We start from the raw sequence: 16,845 nt of genomic DNA, 5'->3' as shown, positions 1-16,845 counted from the left end.
GGCTTCCTGTCTGCCATCATTCCCTATTACTTTCCTACTTATTCAGTCCACTTCAGCCACACTGTCTTCCCTGCTATTCCACAAGAATGGCAAGCACTCTCCTTTGCTCAGAATCCTTGCATTAACTGGTACCTGTACATGAAATGCCTTTGTCTTTTCTCAGATATCCACTTGGTTATTATTATTAGAGAGGCCTTCCCTGGCTTCCTACCCACTCCCACTTCTTGTTGTGGCTTATTTTTCTTTAGTGCTCTCATCACTATCAAATCATATGCAAGTATCCCTGGTTTTCTAAATCTATTAAGTTCCAAATTCTTTTTTTTTTTTAAAGGTTTATTTATTTATTTGAGAGAGAATGAAAGGGAACATGAGCAGAGGAATAAGCAGAGAGAGTAGACTCCTTGCTGAATGGGGAGTCAAATGGGGGGCTCAATCCCAGGACTCCGGGATCATGACCTGAGCCAAAGGCAGACACTTAACTGACTGAGCTACCCAAGGAGCCCTAAGTTACTAATTCTAGTAATGAATTGAAATATTAAGGGATATCTATTATTCTAACCTATTTTGTACCTGAGTTTCAGAAAATAGCAGACATTAAGATAACAAAGGACTTTCTAAAAATGCTTCTAAAGCTATTTGGCTCTTGAATTCAGAGAATGAAAATTCAGTTGGTAAGGAGTTACCTGTATTTTTTTTTTTTTTAATTTGTGTATCTTGTGAAAAGGGTTATTCTTTGTTTTTGTTTTCTGTACTTGTCTGTTACTGTTGTGTCCCAGAGGCCTGTAATAATTCTGAGGGCATAGTGAGTAGTCCATAAACAATGTTGAATGAATAAAGGTGTTTATCCCTACTCCCTTCTAATCTCATTAAACCAACTGTGAAGAAAAAAAATGTAAAAACAAACACAGACTATAGAAGAGACAACAGCAAACAAGAGACAGCAACAGATTGATAGATACTGGAAAACTAGTAGATAGACTGACAGCAAAGCAAACAAAGCTGAAATTTAAGCACCTGTGGAGAGGGATTGAAACCCTCAGTAGTTGGAGTCATTTGGGTCACTCTGAAAGCAAGAGTAAGGAAAAAGGGCTTAAAATGGGGAGAATGCCATGAAAGTTTACATCAGGAATAGATAGATTTTAACTATCCTCCTCCACCTATCAAAAGATGGAAGAAACTGAATTAGGCTCAGAACTCAGGTTCTCCAAATACAACAAATGAACTAAGGAACTAAGTGAAAGTGTTATGTCGAGTGGTGAGACTCTCCTCTCTCCCTTTGTTCCCTTCAATTCTCTTTTCTTTACTCTTTGGCTTCCAGAATGTTGAGAGTATAAGATAACAGGATTCTCCTCTGGAGAAACTGATATGCCCAAGAAGAAAGAGCTAGGGGATCCCTGGGTGGCGCAGCGGTTTGGCGCCTGCCTTTGGCCCAGGGCGCGATCCTGGAGACCCGGGATCGAATCCCACGTCGGGCTCCCGGTGCATGGAGCCTGCTTCTCCCTCTGCCTGTGTCTCTGCCTCTCTCTCTCTCTCTGTGACTATAATAAATAAATAAAAATTAAAAAAAAAAAAGAAAGAGCTAGAATCTTGGACATTTGGGTTTTACCAAAGAAATGGCAGGTACCTTGCTTATATCAGACCATTTAGATGTTTACTAACTATACTTTTTTTTTATGCTTCACTTTTCTTTTCATTATTAAAAAAAAAAGATAGCCAAAAATCACTAGATACTTGTGGAAAGCCTCTGACTTGAAAACAAAACTAGGCCAGGGAAGAAGACCTTGTAAGGAAAAGAGAATAAGAGGGAAAAAGAATAAGAAAACAGGAACACCTGGGTGGCTCAGTGGTTGAGCGTCTGCTTTGGCTCAGGGTATGATTCTGGGGTTCCGGGATCAAGTCCCACATTGGGCTGCCTGCGTGGAGCCTGCTTCTCCCTCTGCCTGTGTCTCTGCCTCTCTTTGTCTCTCATGAATAAATAAAATCTTTAAAAAAAAAAAAAAAAGGAAAACATCCCAAAAATTACCTTCTCAAAGTGACAAAAGACAGTGATATATCCGTGAAACATTAATTGAGTGCCAAGGAAAGGAGGGAGGTTGGTCTTAGAAACCAAAAATATAATAAAAGTTAAGAATGCAAAGAAAGGGATCCCTGGGTGGCGCAGCGGTTTGGCGCCTGCCTTTGGCCCAGGACGCGATCCTGGAGACCCGGGATCGAATCCCACATCGGGCTCCCGGTGCATGGAGCCTGCTTCTCCCTCTGCCTATGTCTCTGCCTCTCTCTCTCTCTCTGTGACTATCATAAATAAATAAAAATTTAAAAAAAAAAAAAAAAGAATGCAAAGAAAATTTGGAAGATAAAGCCAACTTCCAAAAAGTAGATTAGAAATCATGGTTGGATGGAAGAAAGGAGGGATGGAAAGCAGGAGAGAGGAAAGAAGGAAAGAAAAATAGAGAAAAGATAAGAAAATTAAAGAATTAATCCAGGTAGCCCAATAACTAAAAATAGTTCCATGGAGCAGAGAGAAAACGAAAGGAGGAGGAAATTATCAAAGAAATAATTTAAGACATTTCCCACTAACTAAAGAACATGAGTTTCTAGACATACAGACCCCAAAGTGCCCAGCACTGTGAATAAAACCCACACCAAAGCATATCATCGTAAGATTTCTGAACACCGTAGATAAAGACCCTGAAAGGTTCTAGGGATGAAGAACAGGTTTTACAAAAGGTCTGGAGTCAGAATACTCTCAGACATTTTAACCAACTCCAAAGCTAAAAGAGAAAAATGTCATGAAGTCTCAGGATAAGTTATTTTAACCTAAAATTCTAAATCCCACTATACCCTCACCTAAGTGTTAGAGTACAACAAAGATATTTTCAGAAGGTAAAGTCTCACAAAACTTTACCTTCCATGCACTCTTTCTCACACACACACACAAAAAACCCTGCAGAATGTGCTCCACCAAAAAGCAGTAAATCACAAAAATCCTCAGAGAAGTGGTGAAGGCCTATGCTAAGAAACAGCTGTGCAGCAGGCCTAGCAAGCAACCTGCCCAGATCACAGCAACAGAGGGCCCCAGGAGGCATTTTCTTCCAAAAGGAAAATGAAACGGAAAAGATTGTTTGATGCATTGTATAGATGAAATGGAGTTTTACCATTCTTTTGTAGAATTTGAGGAAAAATTATTGTTAAGTAGACAGGAAACCAAAAAAGGAAAAACTTCAGTCTCCATAAACCTCCATAAAAACAAGCCAACAAAAGTATTTTTATATAAGAAAATATATTGATAAAACATTTCATGGCTTACCTGTGAATAATACAGAATAATCATTAAAATTAAAACACTAAATATTAAAAAAAAAACACTAAATATTGATTTTGCAAAATCAGAATTAGGATTATGATTATAGATAGGGTCACCTGGGTGGCTCAGTTGGTTAAGTGTCTGCCTTTGGCTCAGATCATGACCAGGGCACTGGGATCGAGTCTACTTCTCCCTCTGCCCCTCCACCCCAACTCATGCTCACTCTCTCTCCCTCTCTCAAACAAATAAAATCTTTAAAAAAAAAAAAAAAAAGAATTATGTTGGGACGCCTGGGTGCCTCAGCGGTTGGACGTCTGCCTTCCACTCAGGGTGTGATCCTGGAGTCCCGGCATCGAGTCCCACATTGGGCTCTCTATATGGAGCCTGCTTCTCCCTCTGCCTGTGTCTCTGCCTCTCTCTCTCTCTCTCCCTCCCTGTCTCTCGTGAATAAATAAATAAAAATGTTTTTTTAAAAAATGTAAGAGGAGGGACTCTGGGTGGCTCAGTGGTTGAGTGTCTGCCTTTGGCTCAGGGCGTGATCCCGGGATCTGGGATCAAGTCCCACATCAGGCTCCCTGCATGGAGCCTGCTTCTCTCTCTGCCTGTGTCTCTACTTCTCTCTCTGTGTCCTCATGAATAAATAAAATCTTTTAAAAAAGAAAAAAAAAAAGTAAGAGGACTAAAGTCTCCTGGTGGAAAATCAATGGATTATGTCTAAAATTTTAAAAAGAAAGGAAAAGTAATATAAACATTTTTTAAAAGATTATAAATTTACAGTGTGCTGAATAGTTATGAGTTCTAATTAATTACCTTTAGGAAATAGGCTTCAGGATGGGAGATATGAAGTAAAAGAATGCTGTTTTTTGTTGGAAGCTCCATAATGCTGTTTAACTCTCAACAATTAGACACATTTAGGACTATGTTTTTGTTTTTTGTTTTTTTTTTTTAATCCATTTGAGAGAGAACATAAGCGGGGGAGCAACAAAGGGAAAGCAAGAAGCAGGCTCCCCTTGAGCAGGGAGCCCAAATGGGGCTTGATCCCAGTACCCTTGGATCATAACCTGAGTCAAAGGCAGATGCTTAACCAGCTGAGCCACTCAGGCACCCCAGGACTACATTTTTAAAATGAAAAACTGTTAAATGCTTTAAAACTGATTTCAGACATTGATCTGGGATTGTGTGGTGATTTGCCTTATGATAGCATTGTGTTCATCTGCAACCAGAAAAAATTTTCTGACCACATATGCTTTAAAGTCTTATTATTGGGACTCCTGGGTGGCTCAGCGATTAAGTGTCTGGCTTTGGGTCAGGGCGTGATCCCAGGGTTCTGGGATCAAGTCCCGCTTTGGGCTCCCTGCAAGGAGCCTGTTTCTCCCATCTGCCTATGTCTCTGCCTCTGTCTCTGTGTGTCTCTCATGAATAAATGAATTAAAAAAATAAAAATAGTTTTATTATAAGCTTTCCATTAGGAGCAGACTACCTTCTACCATGCACTCATTGACACTTAATAATGCTTCCAAATATAATCAAATTTCTGTTTTCATATTTTTTATTTGTAGGCCCTACCATTCTTTTTGTTTTTGCTTTTAAACTTTTTATTGAAGCATAACATATACAAGTGCACAACTCTTAAGTATACAGCTTGATAATTTTCACAAACAGTATACTAGATACCCAGCAGCAGGGCAAAAACTAGCACTCCAGAAGCCGCTCTCATTATACGTACCAGCTGCTATCTCCCTACAAAGATAACCATTCTTCTAACTTCAGAGATTTGTTTTGTCTGTATTTTGGTTTGATTTGGTTTTAATGTCATGTAAAAGGAATAGAAAACATATGTTCTTTAGTGTCTGGCTTCTTCCAATCAGCATTAAATTGTGATATTGATCCATATAGTTGTGTCTTTTTGTAGTTCATTCTCAATGGTATTTAATTGTGTAAGTATACCCACAATTTGTTGATCTTTACTGTTGAGGGACATTTGTCTCCAGTTGTTTAGTATTATGTTTATTGCTCTACTCTATTCTTACACATATCTTTGGGTGAAAATATGACAGGTTTCTCTAGAGCATAAACCTAAGAGTAGAATTGCAAGATCAAAGAGTATGCATACATTCTGCTTTGGTAGATGTTGCCAAAAGGCTTTCCAAAATGGTTGTACACTTTAAGGGGGTGAAGTGCATATGAATATCTCAGTAAAACTGTTGAAAAGAATTTCAGGTTTTTAAGTTACTCAAAAACTGTTTTTGTTGATTAATTGGAAAAAGCTGAATACTTACTCTCTTTTGACGAGAAACAACACTGATATCACCTGTCATAGTTAGAAAAGGATCAATTAACAAGTTGTTTCAGGAAGCAGTTAGAGGTAATAGAAGTTGATTGCTCTGAAAGAAAAGATCAGCTATTCTGAAGAGAGCTTATTGAAAACTAAAAGATATTAGCAAAAAAAATCATTCTGAACAGTTTTAAATAGAATTTTGACCACTTACATGGCTAAAGTCCTTTATCCTGAATATAAATGAATACTTCTGATTATGTGCCATACATTCTCAAAAAAATAACATGGCTCACTGCCTTCTAGGAGCTTAGAGTTGAACAGTAAGACCAATTTGTGAGTTATTGATCATAGTGCATAGATAAATATGACACAATAAGATAGAGGAATTGCAAATAAAAAAGAATTAGAAATCAGGAAAAGGTTCTAAGGACCAAAAGGAGTTCTTTAAGTGAAAAAAAAGTTGGAGGAAGGGATATATGCCAGATCAGTAGAACATGTTTAAGCAACAGTTAAGGCCTAAGATAACATGATCCATTTAGGAAATTACAAGAATCTGGGTGGCTGGATTGAAAGAATACTAGTTGGGGAAAAGATTGGAGATAAGGATAAGTAGGCAAAATCCCAATCATGAAAAGCCTTTTCTTTTAAGCTAAAAATAACTTCAGTGGCTCTGAAACACTCCTTACCCTTTATTTAAGGTTGGCTGAAGTTAGGACATAATCAATGACTCCAGGAGGTCAATTGGGTAGAGGAAAAAAAGTCCTATAATTCCCTGTCTAAAACTAAGATTCATAATGGAGCTGCTACAGTCAAATGCATAATTATAATATAAGTTGAGGTCAGAGGTGCTATAGCCTCATTTATTCACTCTCTGAATCAACAGAATATGTAGAAAAGTAGCGTTAATGAAAATACTGTCAGAACCTGGATGTAGGGGCAGCCCCGGTGGTGCAGGGGTTTAGTGCCACCTGCAGCCCGGGTTGTGATCCTGAAGACCCAGGATCGAGTCCCATGTCCGGCTCCCTGCATGGAGCCTGCTTCTCCCTCTGCCTGTGTCTCTGCCTCTCTCTCTCTCTCTGTGTCTCTATGAATAAATAAATAAAATCTTAAAAAAACAACAAAAAAACAAAAAAGAACCTGGATGTACAAAAGCACTGCTGAGGTGATAATTCAGAGGTGGGTGATGAGTGATCCACTTTATTTTGGCTCCTTTGACATAAATGAATTGACATAAATGAATATATGTATGGGTTTATTTCTGGGCACTCTCTTCTGTTCCATTGATCTCTATGTCTCTTTTTTTGCTAGTACCATACTGTTTTGACTACCATAGTTTTGTACTAAACTTTAAAATCTGGAAAATAAAAAAATAAAAATAAAATAAAATCTGGGATTGTGTTGGGACACCTGGGTCGCTCAGCAGTTGAGTGTCTGCCTTTGGCTCAGGGTGTGAGGGTGTGATCCCAGTCTGGGGATTGAGTCCCGCATCAGGGCTTCCTGTGAGGAGCCTGCTTCTCTCCCTGCCTATGTCTCTGCCCCTCTCTTTCTCTCTCTCTCTCTTATGAATAAATCAATAAAATCTTTAAAAACAAAATAAAATCAAATCTGGGATAGTGAAACCTTCAGTCTTGCTCTTCCTCAAGACCACTTTGGCTTTCAGGGTCTTTTGCAATGCTATACATATTTTAGGATAATTTGTTCTATTTCTGTGAAAAATGCCATTAGAATTTGAATAGGGGGGGAATCCCTGAGTGGCTAGGCTGTTTGGCCCCTGCCTTCGGCCCAGGTTGTGATCCTGGAGTCCCAGGATTGAGTCCCTCGTCAGGCTCCCTGCAAGGAGCCTGCTTTCTCTGCCTCTGTCTCTCTCTGTGTGTCTCTCATGAGTGAATAAATAAAATCTTAAAAAAAAAAAAAAAGAATTTGAATAGGGATTGCATTGAATTGCTTTGGATAGCATGACCATTTTAATAGTAATAATTCTTTAAACATGGACATGAAATATTTCCATTTATTTGTGTCTTCTTCAGTTTCTTTCATTACTGTCATACTTTTCACCTTACAGATCTTTCACCTCTTTGGTTAAATTTATTCTTAAGTACTTTATTTTTTATATGTTATTGTTATTGGAATTGTTCTCTTAATTTCTGTTTCTAATGGTTCATTGTTAGTGAGATTTTTACATATTGGTTTTGTATCCTGAAACTTTACTGAATTTATTTATTAGTTCTCACAGTTTTTCAGTGGAGTCTTTAGAGTTTTCTATATATAATATTATGTCATCTGCAAATGGAGACAGTTTTATTTCTTCCTTTCTAATTTGGGTAACTTTAATTTCTTTTTCTTGGTTAATTGTTGTGGCTAGGATTTCTAATACTGTGTTGAATAAAAATGGTGAGAGTGGGCATCCTGTCTCGTTCCTGATCTTGGAAGAAAAATTTTCACCTTTTCACTGTTGAGTATGATCTTGATCATGGATTTATTATGTTGACGTACATTCCCTCCGTAGCCAGTTTGTTGAGAGTTTTTATCATAAATGGATGTTGAAATTTGTAAAATGCTTTTTCTGCATGCATTAAGATGATCAAATGATTTTTATCCCTGGTTTTATTAATGTGGTATATCACATTGATTAATTTGTGGATGTTGAACTATCCTTGCATCCCTAAAATAAATCCCACTTAATCATGGCATATTATCCTTTTAATGTCTTAATGAATTCAGTTCGCTAATGGTTTGTTGACAATTTTTACATTCCTGTTCATCAAGGATATTGGCCTATAATTTGCTTTTTTTGTAGTGTCCTTGTCTGGATTTGATATAAGGATCAGAGTAATATTGGCCTCATAAAGTGAGTTTGGAAGTGTTCCCTCCTCTTTTATTTTTTGGAAGAGTTTAAAAAGGATTAGTATTAATTCTTCTTCAAATATTTGGTAGAAATCACCAGTGAAGACATCTGGTCTTGCCTGGACTTTTCTTTATTGGGAGGTTTCTGGTTACTGATTCAGTCTCCTCATTAGAAATTGGTCTGTTGGGCAGCCCTGGTGGCTCAGCGGTTTGGTGCCACCTTCAGCCTAGGGCAGGATCCTGGAGACGCGGGATCAAGTCCCACGTTGGGCTCCCTGCATGGAGCCTGCTTCTCCCTCTGCCTGTGTCTCTGCCTCTAACTCTCTCTCTCTCTCTGTCTCCCATGAATAAATAAATAAAATCTTAAAAAAAAAAAAAAATTGGTCTGTTCGGGCAGCCCTGGTGGCTCAGCGGTTTGGCACCGCCTTCAGTCCAGGGTGTGATCCTGGAGACCCGGGATTGAATCCCATGTCGGGCTCCCTGCATGAAGCCTGCTTCTCCCTCTGCCTCTGTCTCTGCCTCTCTCTGTGTGTCTCTCATGAATAAATAAATAAAATCTTTTTTTAAAAAAAGAAAGAAATTGGTCTGTTCATATTTTCCATTTATAATTCAGTCTTGGTAGTTTGTATATTTCTAGAAATGTATCTATCTATTTTTTCTAGATTGTCTAATTTGTTGATGTATAAGTGTTTACAGTAGTCTCTTTTTTTAAAGATTTTATTTATTTATTCATGAGAGACACAGAGAGAGGCAGAGACGTAGGCAGAGGGAAAAGCAGGCTCCCCTCAGAGAGCCTGATAAGGACTCAATCCTAGGGTCCTGGGCTCACACCCTGAGCCCAAGGCAGACGCTCAACCACTGAGCCACCCAGCTGCCCCTACAGTAGTCTCTTATAAATCTTTGTATTTCTTTGGTATCAGTTGTGCTGTCTTCTCTTGCATTTATAATTTTTTTATTTGAGTCCTCTTTTTTCTTGTTTAATCTAGCGAAATGTTTTTCTATTTTATCTTTTCAAAAACCCTGCTTAGTTTTATTGATTTTTTTTTCTATTTTTTTAGTCTCTCTTTCATTTATTTCTGTTCTTATCGTTGCTATTTCCTTTATTCTACTTCAGGTTAATTTGTTCTTTTTTCTCATTATTGCTTGAGGTATAAAGTTGAGGGAGTTTTTTAAAGATTTGTTTATGTATTTGAGATAGAAAGCACATGCTCAAGCAGGGGGAGGGGCAGAGGAAGAAGGAGAATCCTCAAGCAAACTCTCCAATGAGTGCAGAGCCCAGTGTGGGGCTCAACCTTAGGGCCCTGAGATCATAACCTGAGCCATGCTCAACCATATGAGCCACTCAGGCATCTAGTGTTTATTTGAGATCTTTCTGGTTTCTTAGTGTGATTGTTTATCACTCTAAACTGTCCTCTTAGAACTTTTTTTGCTTCATTCTTTAAGTTTTGTTAAGTTGTGTTTCCGTTTTCATTTGTCTCAACATACTGATTTCTCTTTTTGATTCCTTCTTTGTCTCATTGGTTGTTCAGTAACATTGTTACTTAATCACCACATATTTGTGAATTTTCCAGTTTTTTTTTCTAATAGTTGATTTCTAGTTTCATACCATCATGGTTGGAAAAGATGTTTGGTAAGATTTCAATTCTCTTAAATTTGTTGAGACATATTTAATGGGCTATAACATGTGATGTATCCTGGAGATGTTCCATGTGCACTTGAGAAGAATGTGTATTCTGTTATTGAATGGAATGTTCTGTAAGTGTCTATCAAGTACATCTGGTGTAATGTGTCATTTAAGTCCAATGCTTCCTTATTGATTTTCTGTCTGGGTGATCTATTTGTTGTTAAAAGTGGCATATTGAAGCCTTCTACTGTTATTATATTGCTATCTGTTTTTCCCATCACATTTGTTCATATTTGCTTTATATACTTAGATGCTCCTATGTTGGAGATAAATATTTGCAAATATTATACCCTCTTGATGAGTTGATCCCTTTATCATTATTTAATGACCTTCCTTGTGTCTTGATACAGTCTGTAGTATATTTTTTAAGATTTTATTTATTTGAGAGAGAGAGATCACAAGAAGAGGGAAAGGGCAGAGGGAGAAGCAGACTCCCCACTGAGCAGGAAGCCCAACATGGGGCTTGATCCCAGGATCCCGGATCCTGGCATCACGACCTGAGTTGAAGGCAGACATTTAACCAGTTGAGCCACCCAAGTGTCCCAGTCTGTGATTTAAAGTCTATTTTGTTGGATATACGTATAGCCTTGTTTTATTTTGATTTACACTTGCATGGAATATCTTTTTCTATCCCTTCACTTTTGGACTTTGTGTGTCCTTAAAGCTGAAGTGAATCTCTTAATAGGCAGCATCTGGTTGAGTCTTATTATTTTACCCATTCAGTATCTTTTGGTTGGAGAATTTAATTCATTTACATTTAAAATAATTATTGATAGTTATACGCTTAATATTGCCTTTTTATTAACTGATTTCTGGTTGTTTTTAATTCCTTTGTTCCTTTCTTTCTCTTTTGTGATTCGATGACTTTGAATTCTTACTGAAGAGTTTTTCAGTTGCTGCTCTGCAGAGAATAAAGTCATGTAAATAATAATTTTATCATCTTTCCAAAAATGCTACTTCTCTATTATATAAATATAATGCTGACTCTTGATCTGAAGTGATCAGTGTATCCTCGTATGCTCAATGTATTAAGAGTTGATTTTGGAGGGGCTCCTGGCTGGCTCAGTTTATGGAGCATGCAGTTCTTGATCTCAAAGTTGTAAGTTCAAGCCCCACGATGGGTGTAGAGATTACTTAAAAATAAAATCTTTTTTATTTTTTATTTATTTATTTTTTTAAAGATTTTATTTATTCATGAAAGACAGAGAGAGAGAGAGAGAGAGAGAGAGAGGCAGAGACACAGGTAGAGAGAGAAGCAGGCTCCAGGCAGGGAGCCCGACGTGGGACTCGATCCCAGGTCTCCAGGATCAGGCCCCAGGCCGAAGGCAGGCGCCAAACCGCCGAGCCACCCCGGGCTGCCCTAAAATCTTTTTGAAAACATTTTATTTTTTTAAACAGAAGTGGGAGTTGCCCCCACATTTTATTTTATTGCTTAGATGTAAAAAGTTTAGAAGATTATAGACAAAGGGGGAGAATTTTCCTGAGAAAATTTTTATTTTGTTTTTTGTGTTTTTTTTAGAATGAGTGTGCACAGGGTGTGGGGGGAGTGCAGCAGGAGAGGTTGAGAGTCTTAAGCAGGCTCCCTACCCACTGTGGAGCTCACGACAGGGCTTATTCTTACAACCCTGACTGAGATCATGAGCTGAGCCAAAACCAACAGTAGGACACTTAACTGAGCCATCCAGGCATCCCAGAAGAATATACTTTGAATTGCTTCTGCAAATAAAAATTTAGATAAAAGCTAACATTTCAACAAAAATTTAGTGGAAAACTAAGTTGTGTAATTTTTTAAATCTTACAATCCTGATTTCTTTCAGAATCAATGCTTGATTCTTACTTCCTTTCCTAAATACTTCCTTACTTCATTTCCTAAAATGTCAGTGGACTTTATTTTCTAAACAAGAAAAGGATAAACAGTCCTTTTTATACTAAGGAGTCCTTCAAGATGGGTTGTTCTCCATTTTGTCACCAACTTTGTCTAGATCTAGCACTGTTTTCATGTAAATCTGGGTGTTATTCTACATATAAGCAGTTTTTCATTTTTGTATTAGCAAACTTCAAAGACAGAAATTGGCAGTGCTTTTGAAATATTTATTATTTTATTATTCTTATTTCATAGTAACTTTGGATTTATTATAGAAAATTTAGAATATAGATAAGTGGTTAATTTAAAATAAATCCCTCTAGCCAGCGATAACCGTTATTTAAACTTTTGTGGTTATTCCTCCAGTCTTTTTTCTTAATATACACACAAACTTTTTAAAATAAATGTAAAATCATAATATATATGCTATTTGAATCATAAACATTTGCCACAGGGTAAATAAAACCTTTCTCTAGAATATATTCTTACATACTATATACCACAGAGCAACTGTATCATAGTTTAACCTTTCCTCTGTGTAGACATTTGTTAATTTCTAGCAATTCTATTGCTAGTTTTTAAGCAATAATTTTAGATTAGCCTTTGGAAAATGTTAAGTGACCAAATCTCCCTTTTTTGATTCCTTTTCTAAAGGTGTTTTACTGGCAAATTCAAGTGTTAGAAAAAGAAGACTTTTAAAGTTGGCCCTAAATTTGAATTCTGCTGTGCCACATACCAGTTGTGTGACCTCAAAAAGGAATAACTGATGTAAAGTACCCTCACAGAGTAGTCATTTCTTGATTCCTTTTCTTACCTTTTCAAGTGCTTTGCTCAAGTATAATGCTAGCCTTGAGCAACTTTGTAAAGACATTTTAATATTCTTATTCCCTGGATAAAGCAGAGGAAACTAATTTTTGGCAGCCAACTTTTGGCTACTAACCTTCATTTTCTAGCTGTCAGTTTTAACGTGTCGTTCTTTTGTTTTTGTTTTTTGTTTTCACTCTTTTTCTCCTAGAGATAAGATTTCAGTTTCCGCAGCTGACTGGAGTGCTTACCCTTGCTTTCTTTATTCATAACTGTATTATTACACTCTTGAAGAACAACAAGAACCAAGAAAACAATGTGAGTAATTGTCAGAGGAATTGAATTTTGTTACTGGATCTTAATTCTTAAATTTAAAACAAAGAGCAGTGGTCAGCAAACTTCTACTGTAAAGATTTAGATGGTAATTTTTTAAAAGATTTTATTTATTTGAGAAGCTCATGAGAGAGAGAGAACACTAGTGGTAGGAAGGGTCAGAGGAATAAGGAGAAGCAGGCTCCCCGCTGAGCAGGGAGCCCAGTGTGGGACTTGATCCCAGGACCCTGGGACCATGACCTGAACTGAATGCAGCCGCTTAACTGACTGAGCCACCCAGGCACCCTAGATGGTAAATATTTTAGGCCTTGTGGGCCATATGGTCTTTGTTATAACTATCTAACTCTGCTGCTGTGTCGTGAAAGTAACCATAAACAGTATTTGAACCTGGATGGTGGCTGTGTTTCAAGAAAACTTTATTTACCAAAACAGAGAGTGGGCCAGATTTCATCATGGACCATAGTTTGTCAACCCTGATGTAGAGTAATCACTAAAAAAGTAAAGAGGCATAGCTAATAGCCAACAGTGATGATAAAATCTTTTTTAAATACCCAGGTTATAGCTCAGTGGAGAGCCTGCTTCTCCCTCTCCCTCTGCCTGCCACTCCACCTGCTTATGCTCTCTTTCTCTGTGTCACATAAATAAATAAAATCTTTTTAAATAAATAAATAAAATAAAATACCTAGGTTATCTAAAATATTAAAACAACAACAAAGAACAGATGGGACAAATGGAAAACAAATAGCAATAGATTGAAACCTAATCATATTGATAATTACTTTAAATATAAATGGTCTAGGGATGCCTGGGTGGCTCAGTGGTTGAGCATCTGCCTTCAGCTCAGGGCATGATTCTGGAGTCCTGGGATCAAGTCCCACATCGGGCTTCCTGCATGGAGCCTGCTTCTCCCTCTGCCTACGTCTCTCCCTCTCTGTATCTCTCATGAATTAATTAATTAACTAATTAATTAATTTTAAAAATAAATAAATAAATATAAATGATCTAAATCCTGCAATTAAAAGCTATCAGACTGATTAAAAAATAAAACCTGACTACAGTTAACCCTTGAACAAGGTGGGAGGGTTAAGGGTGCTGACTACATCATCTCCCACGTGCTGCAGTCATAAATTCATGTATAACTTTCCCCTACAGCTTAATTGCTAATAGCCTACCATTGACCAGAAGCTTTACTGGTAACATAAACAGTTGATTAACACATATTTTGTATGCTTTATGTATTACATATTGTATTCTTGTAGTAAAGAAAGCTAGAGAAAGGAAAACATTACTAAGAAAATCATAAGAAAGAGTACTGTATCTAGGGGGGAAAATCTGCATATAAGTGGACTTGCACATTTCAGACACATGTTTTTCAAAGGTTAACTGTATACTTTAAATGTAAAGATATACCATGCAGACACTAAATGTAAGACAGGTAGAGTGGCTATTTTAATACCAGACAAAGTTGACTTCAGAACAAGGAATATTTCCAGAGATAAAGAGCAACAGTACGTAATGATATTTAGGGATCAGCCCATCAAGAAGACATAATAATCATAAATATATATGCACCAAGAGACAGCTTCTAATAAATGAAGCAGCAACTGTCAAAACAGAAAGGAGAAGCAGACAAATTGAGTATTAGAATTGGAGACTTCATTACCCCTCCTTTAATCATTGATAGAATAGAAAATAAGCAGGATATAGAAAACCAAAACAGCATTAACCTACTTGATCTAACTAACATTTATAAAGATCTCTCTCAAGCAACAGCTGAATCACATTCTTTTCAAATGCTAATGAACATATACCAAGATAGTTCATATGCTAGGAAATTGAATAAATCTCAATAAAGTAAAAAGGATTGAAATCATACCAGGTATGTTCTTTGACCACAGTAAACTGAATTTAAAAATCACTAACAAAGAAATTTGGAAAATTGACAAATACATGAAAATTAAATAGCCTCCTAAGCAGTGAGTCAAAGAAGAAATCACAAGAAAAATCAGAAAATACTTTGAAATTCTTGAAAATGAAGATACAACATACCAGAATTTAAGAGATGCAGCTAAAGCAGTGTTAAAGGGAAATTTATAGCTGTAAATACCTACATTAAAAAAGAAGATCTCAAATCAGTAACCTAACCTGTCTACCTTAAGAAACAGAGAAAGAAGAGTGAACTGAACCCAGAGCAAGCAGAGATTAACCAGTGACTTGTGGCCTTCTCTGCAGATTTCAAATTCAGTTTGATGACTTCTAACCATATAAATGAAAATTATAGTGATGTTCTAATAGAGATCTACACATTTGTTACTGAAATACAAAAGAAGAAGAATTCACTATGCCTGGGGATTCTGAGAAGACTTCAACTAATGTTTGGCAGAGTCATTAGAAAGACAAAAATCCTTCTGAGGAGAAGGAAGTTAGCTCTCAAATTGGGGCAAGACTATAAGTCAAACTACCATTTTCATGTTTACTGTTGCCTGGTAACACATCTGGCACATTACCTGTGAATGGAGTAAGAATTGAGTTAATCTGGATTTTCCGAGCTCTAACTTGGTGATCCACCCAGGCGTCCCTAGATTTTAATTTTAAAACTGCCTTTTCACCAAGGGTTCATATTTTTGCCATGGCTTTTGGAAAACTTAAGAATTAAGTTCTCATCATTTGGGCACCTGTGTGGCTCAGTGGTTGAGCATCTGCCTTTGGCTCAGGTCGTGATCCTAGGGTCCTGGGATCAAGTCCTGAATCAGTCTCCCCACAGGGAGCCTGCTTCTTACTCTGCCTATGCCTCTGCCTCTCTCTGTGTCACTCATGAATAAATTAAACATCTTTTAGAAAGAAAAAAAAAATAGGTCTCATCATTTGCTATACCTATTCTTAGGCACAATTTACTTGTAGAGGTTTTTTTTGTTTGTTTTTTACTTTTAGAGTTCTTATCTTCCTTCCCACTTTAGATTTAGTTTGGTGTTTGTTTTGTTTTATGATTATTTATTTATTTGAGACACAGAGGGAGCACAACCCTGGAGAGGGGCAAAGGGAGATGGATAAGCAGACTTCCTGCTGACCAAAGAGCTTGATGATGTGGGGCTCGATCCTGGGACTCTGAGGTAATGACCCAAAAGGAAGTCAGACACTTAACAGAGTGAGCCACCCAGGCACCCTTAGATTTAGTTTTTATCTTGGAAATGTTTTGTTTATCCTAAGTAATAAGCATTTGGAACTTTGGGATGTAAGGGAAAATTGAGCATATACTTTTAAAGCTCTAGGAACGCCTGGATGGCGCAGTGGTTGAGCATCTGCCTTCCGCTCAGGGTGTGATCCCAAGTCCAGGGATTGAGTCCCACATCAGGCTCCCTGTGAGGAGCCTGCTTCTTCCTCTGTCTATGTCTCTGCCCCTCTCTCTGTGTCTCTCATGAATAAATAAAATCCTTAAAAGTAAATAAATAAAGCTCTGTACCTTTTTTTTTTAAGATTTATTTATTTATTTGAGAGAGAATGAGAGGTGGGGAGGAAAGTGGGAGGGAGAGAAAGAAAAAGAAGAAAGAAAAAGAAAAGAAAAGAAAAAAAAGAAAAGAAAAGAAAAGAAAAAAAGAGAGAAAGAAAGAAAGAAAGAAAGAAAGAAAGAAAGAAAGAAAGAAAGAAAGAAAGAAAGAAAGAAAAGAAAAGGAAAGAAAAGAAAGAAAGAAAAAAGAAGCAGATTGCCTGCTGAGCAGGAAGCCGAGTGAGGGGCT

The 16,845-nt window shown here is 37.2% G+C and overlaps 1 protein-coding gene across 10 annotated transcripts in view; it reads left to right on the top strand.

Moving 5' to 3' along the window:
- The window catches only part of SLC38A9 (solute carrier family 38 member 9), an 82,335-nt gene that overhangs the window by 48,126 nt on the left and 17,364 nt on the right, over positions 1–16,845 (top strand). For all 10 annotated transcript variants that reach the window (XR_012031191.1, XM_072826432.1, XM_072826438.1 and 7 more), the window contains one exon: positions 12,990–13,096. Coding sequence is in view for 9 of the 10 variants with exons in the window: in XM_072826432.1 (XP_072682533.1) it covers positions 12,990–13,096 (107 nt within the window). In the remaining variant the exon portion in view is untranslated. The remainder of the gene's footprint in view (positions 1–12,989; positions 13,097–16,845) is intronic.

The sequence above is a fragment of the Canis lupus genome, chromosome 5 (assembly GCF_048164855.1).
Source record: "Canis lupus baileyi chromosome 5, mCanLup2.hap1, whole genome shotgun sequence".
Classification (NCBI taxonomy): Eukaryota; Metazoa; Chordata; class Mammalia; order Carnivora; family Canidae; genus Canis; species Canis lupus.
The sequence above is the reverse complement of the archived record's forward strand: the minus strand, read 5'-3'. Positions and strand labels throughout refer to the sequence as shown.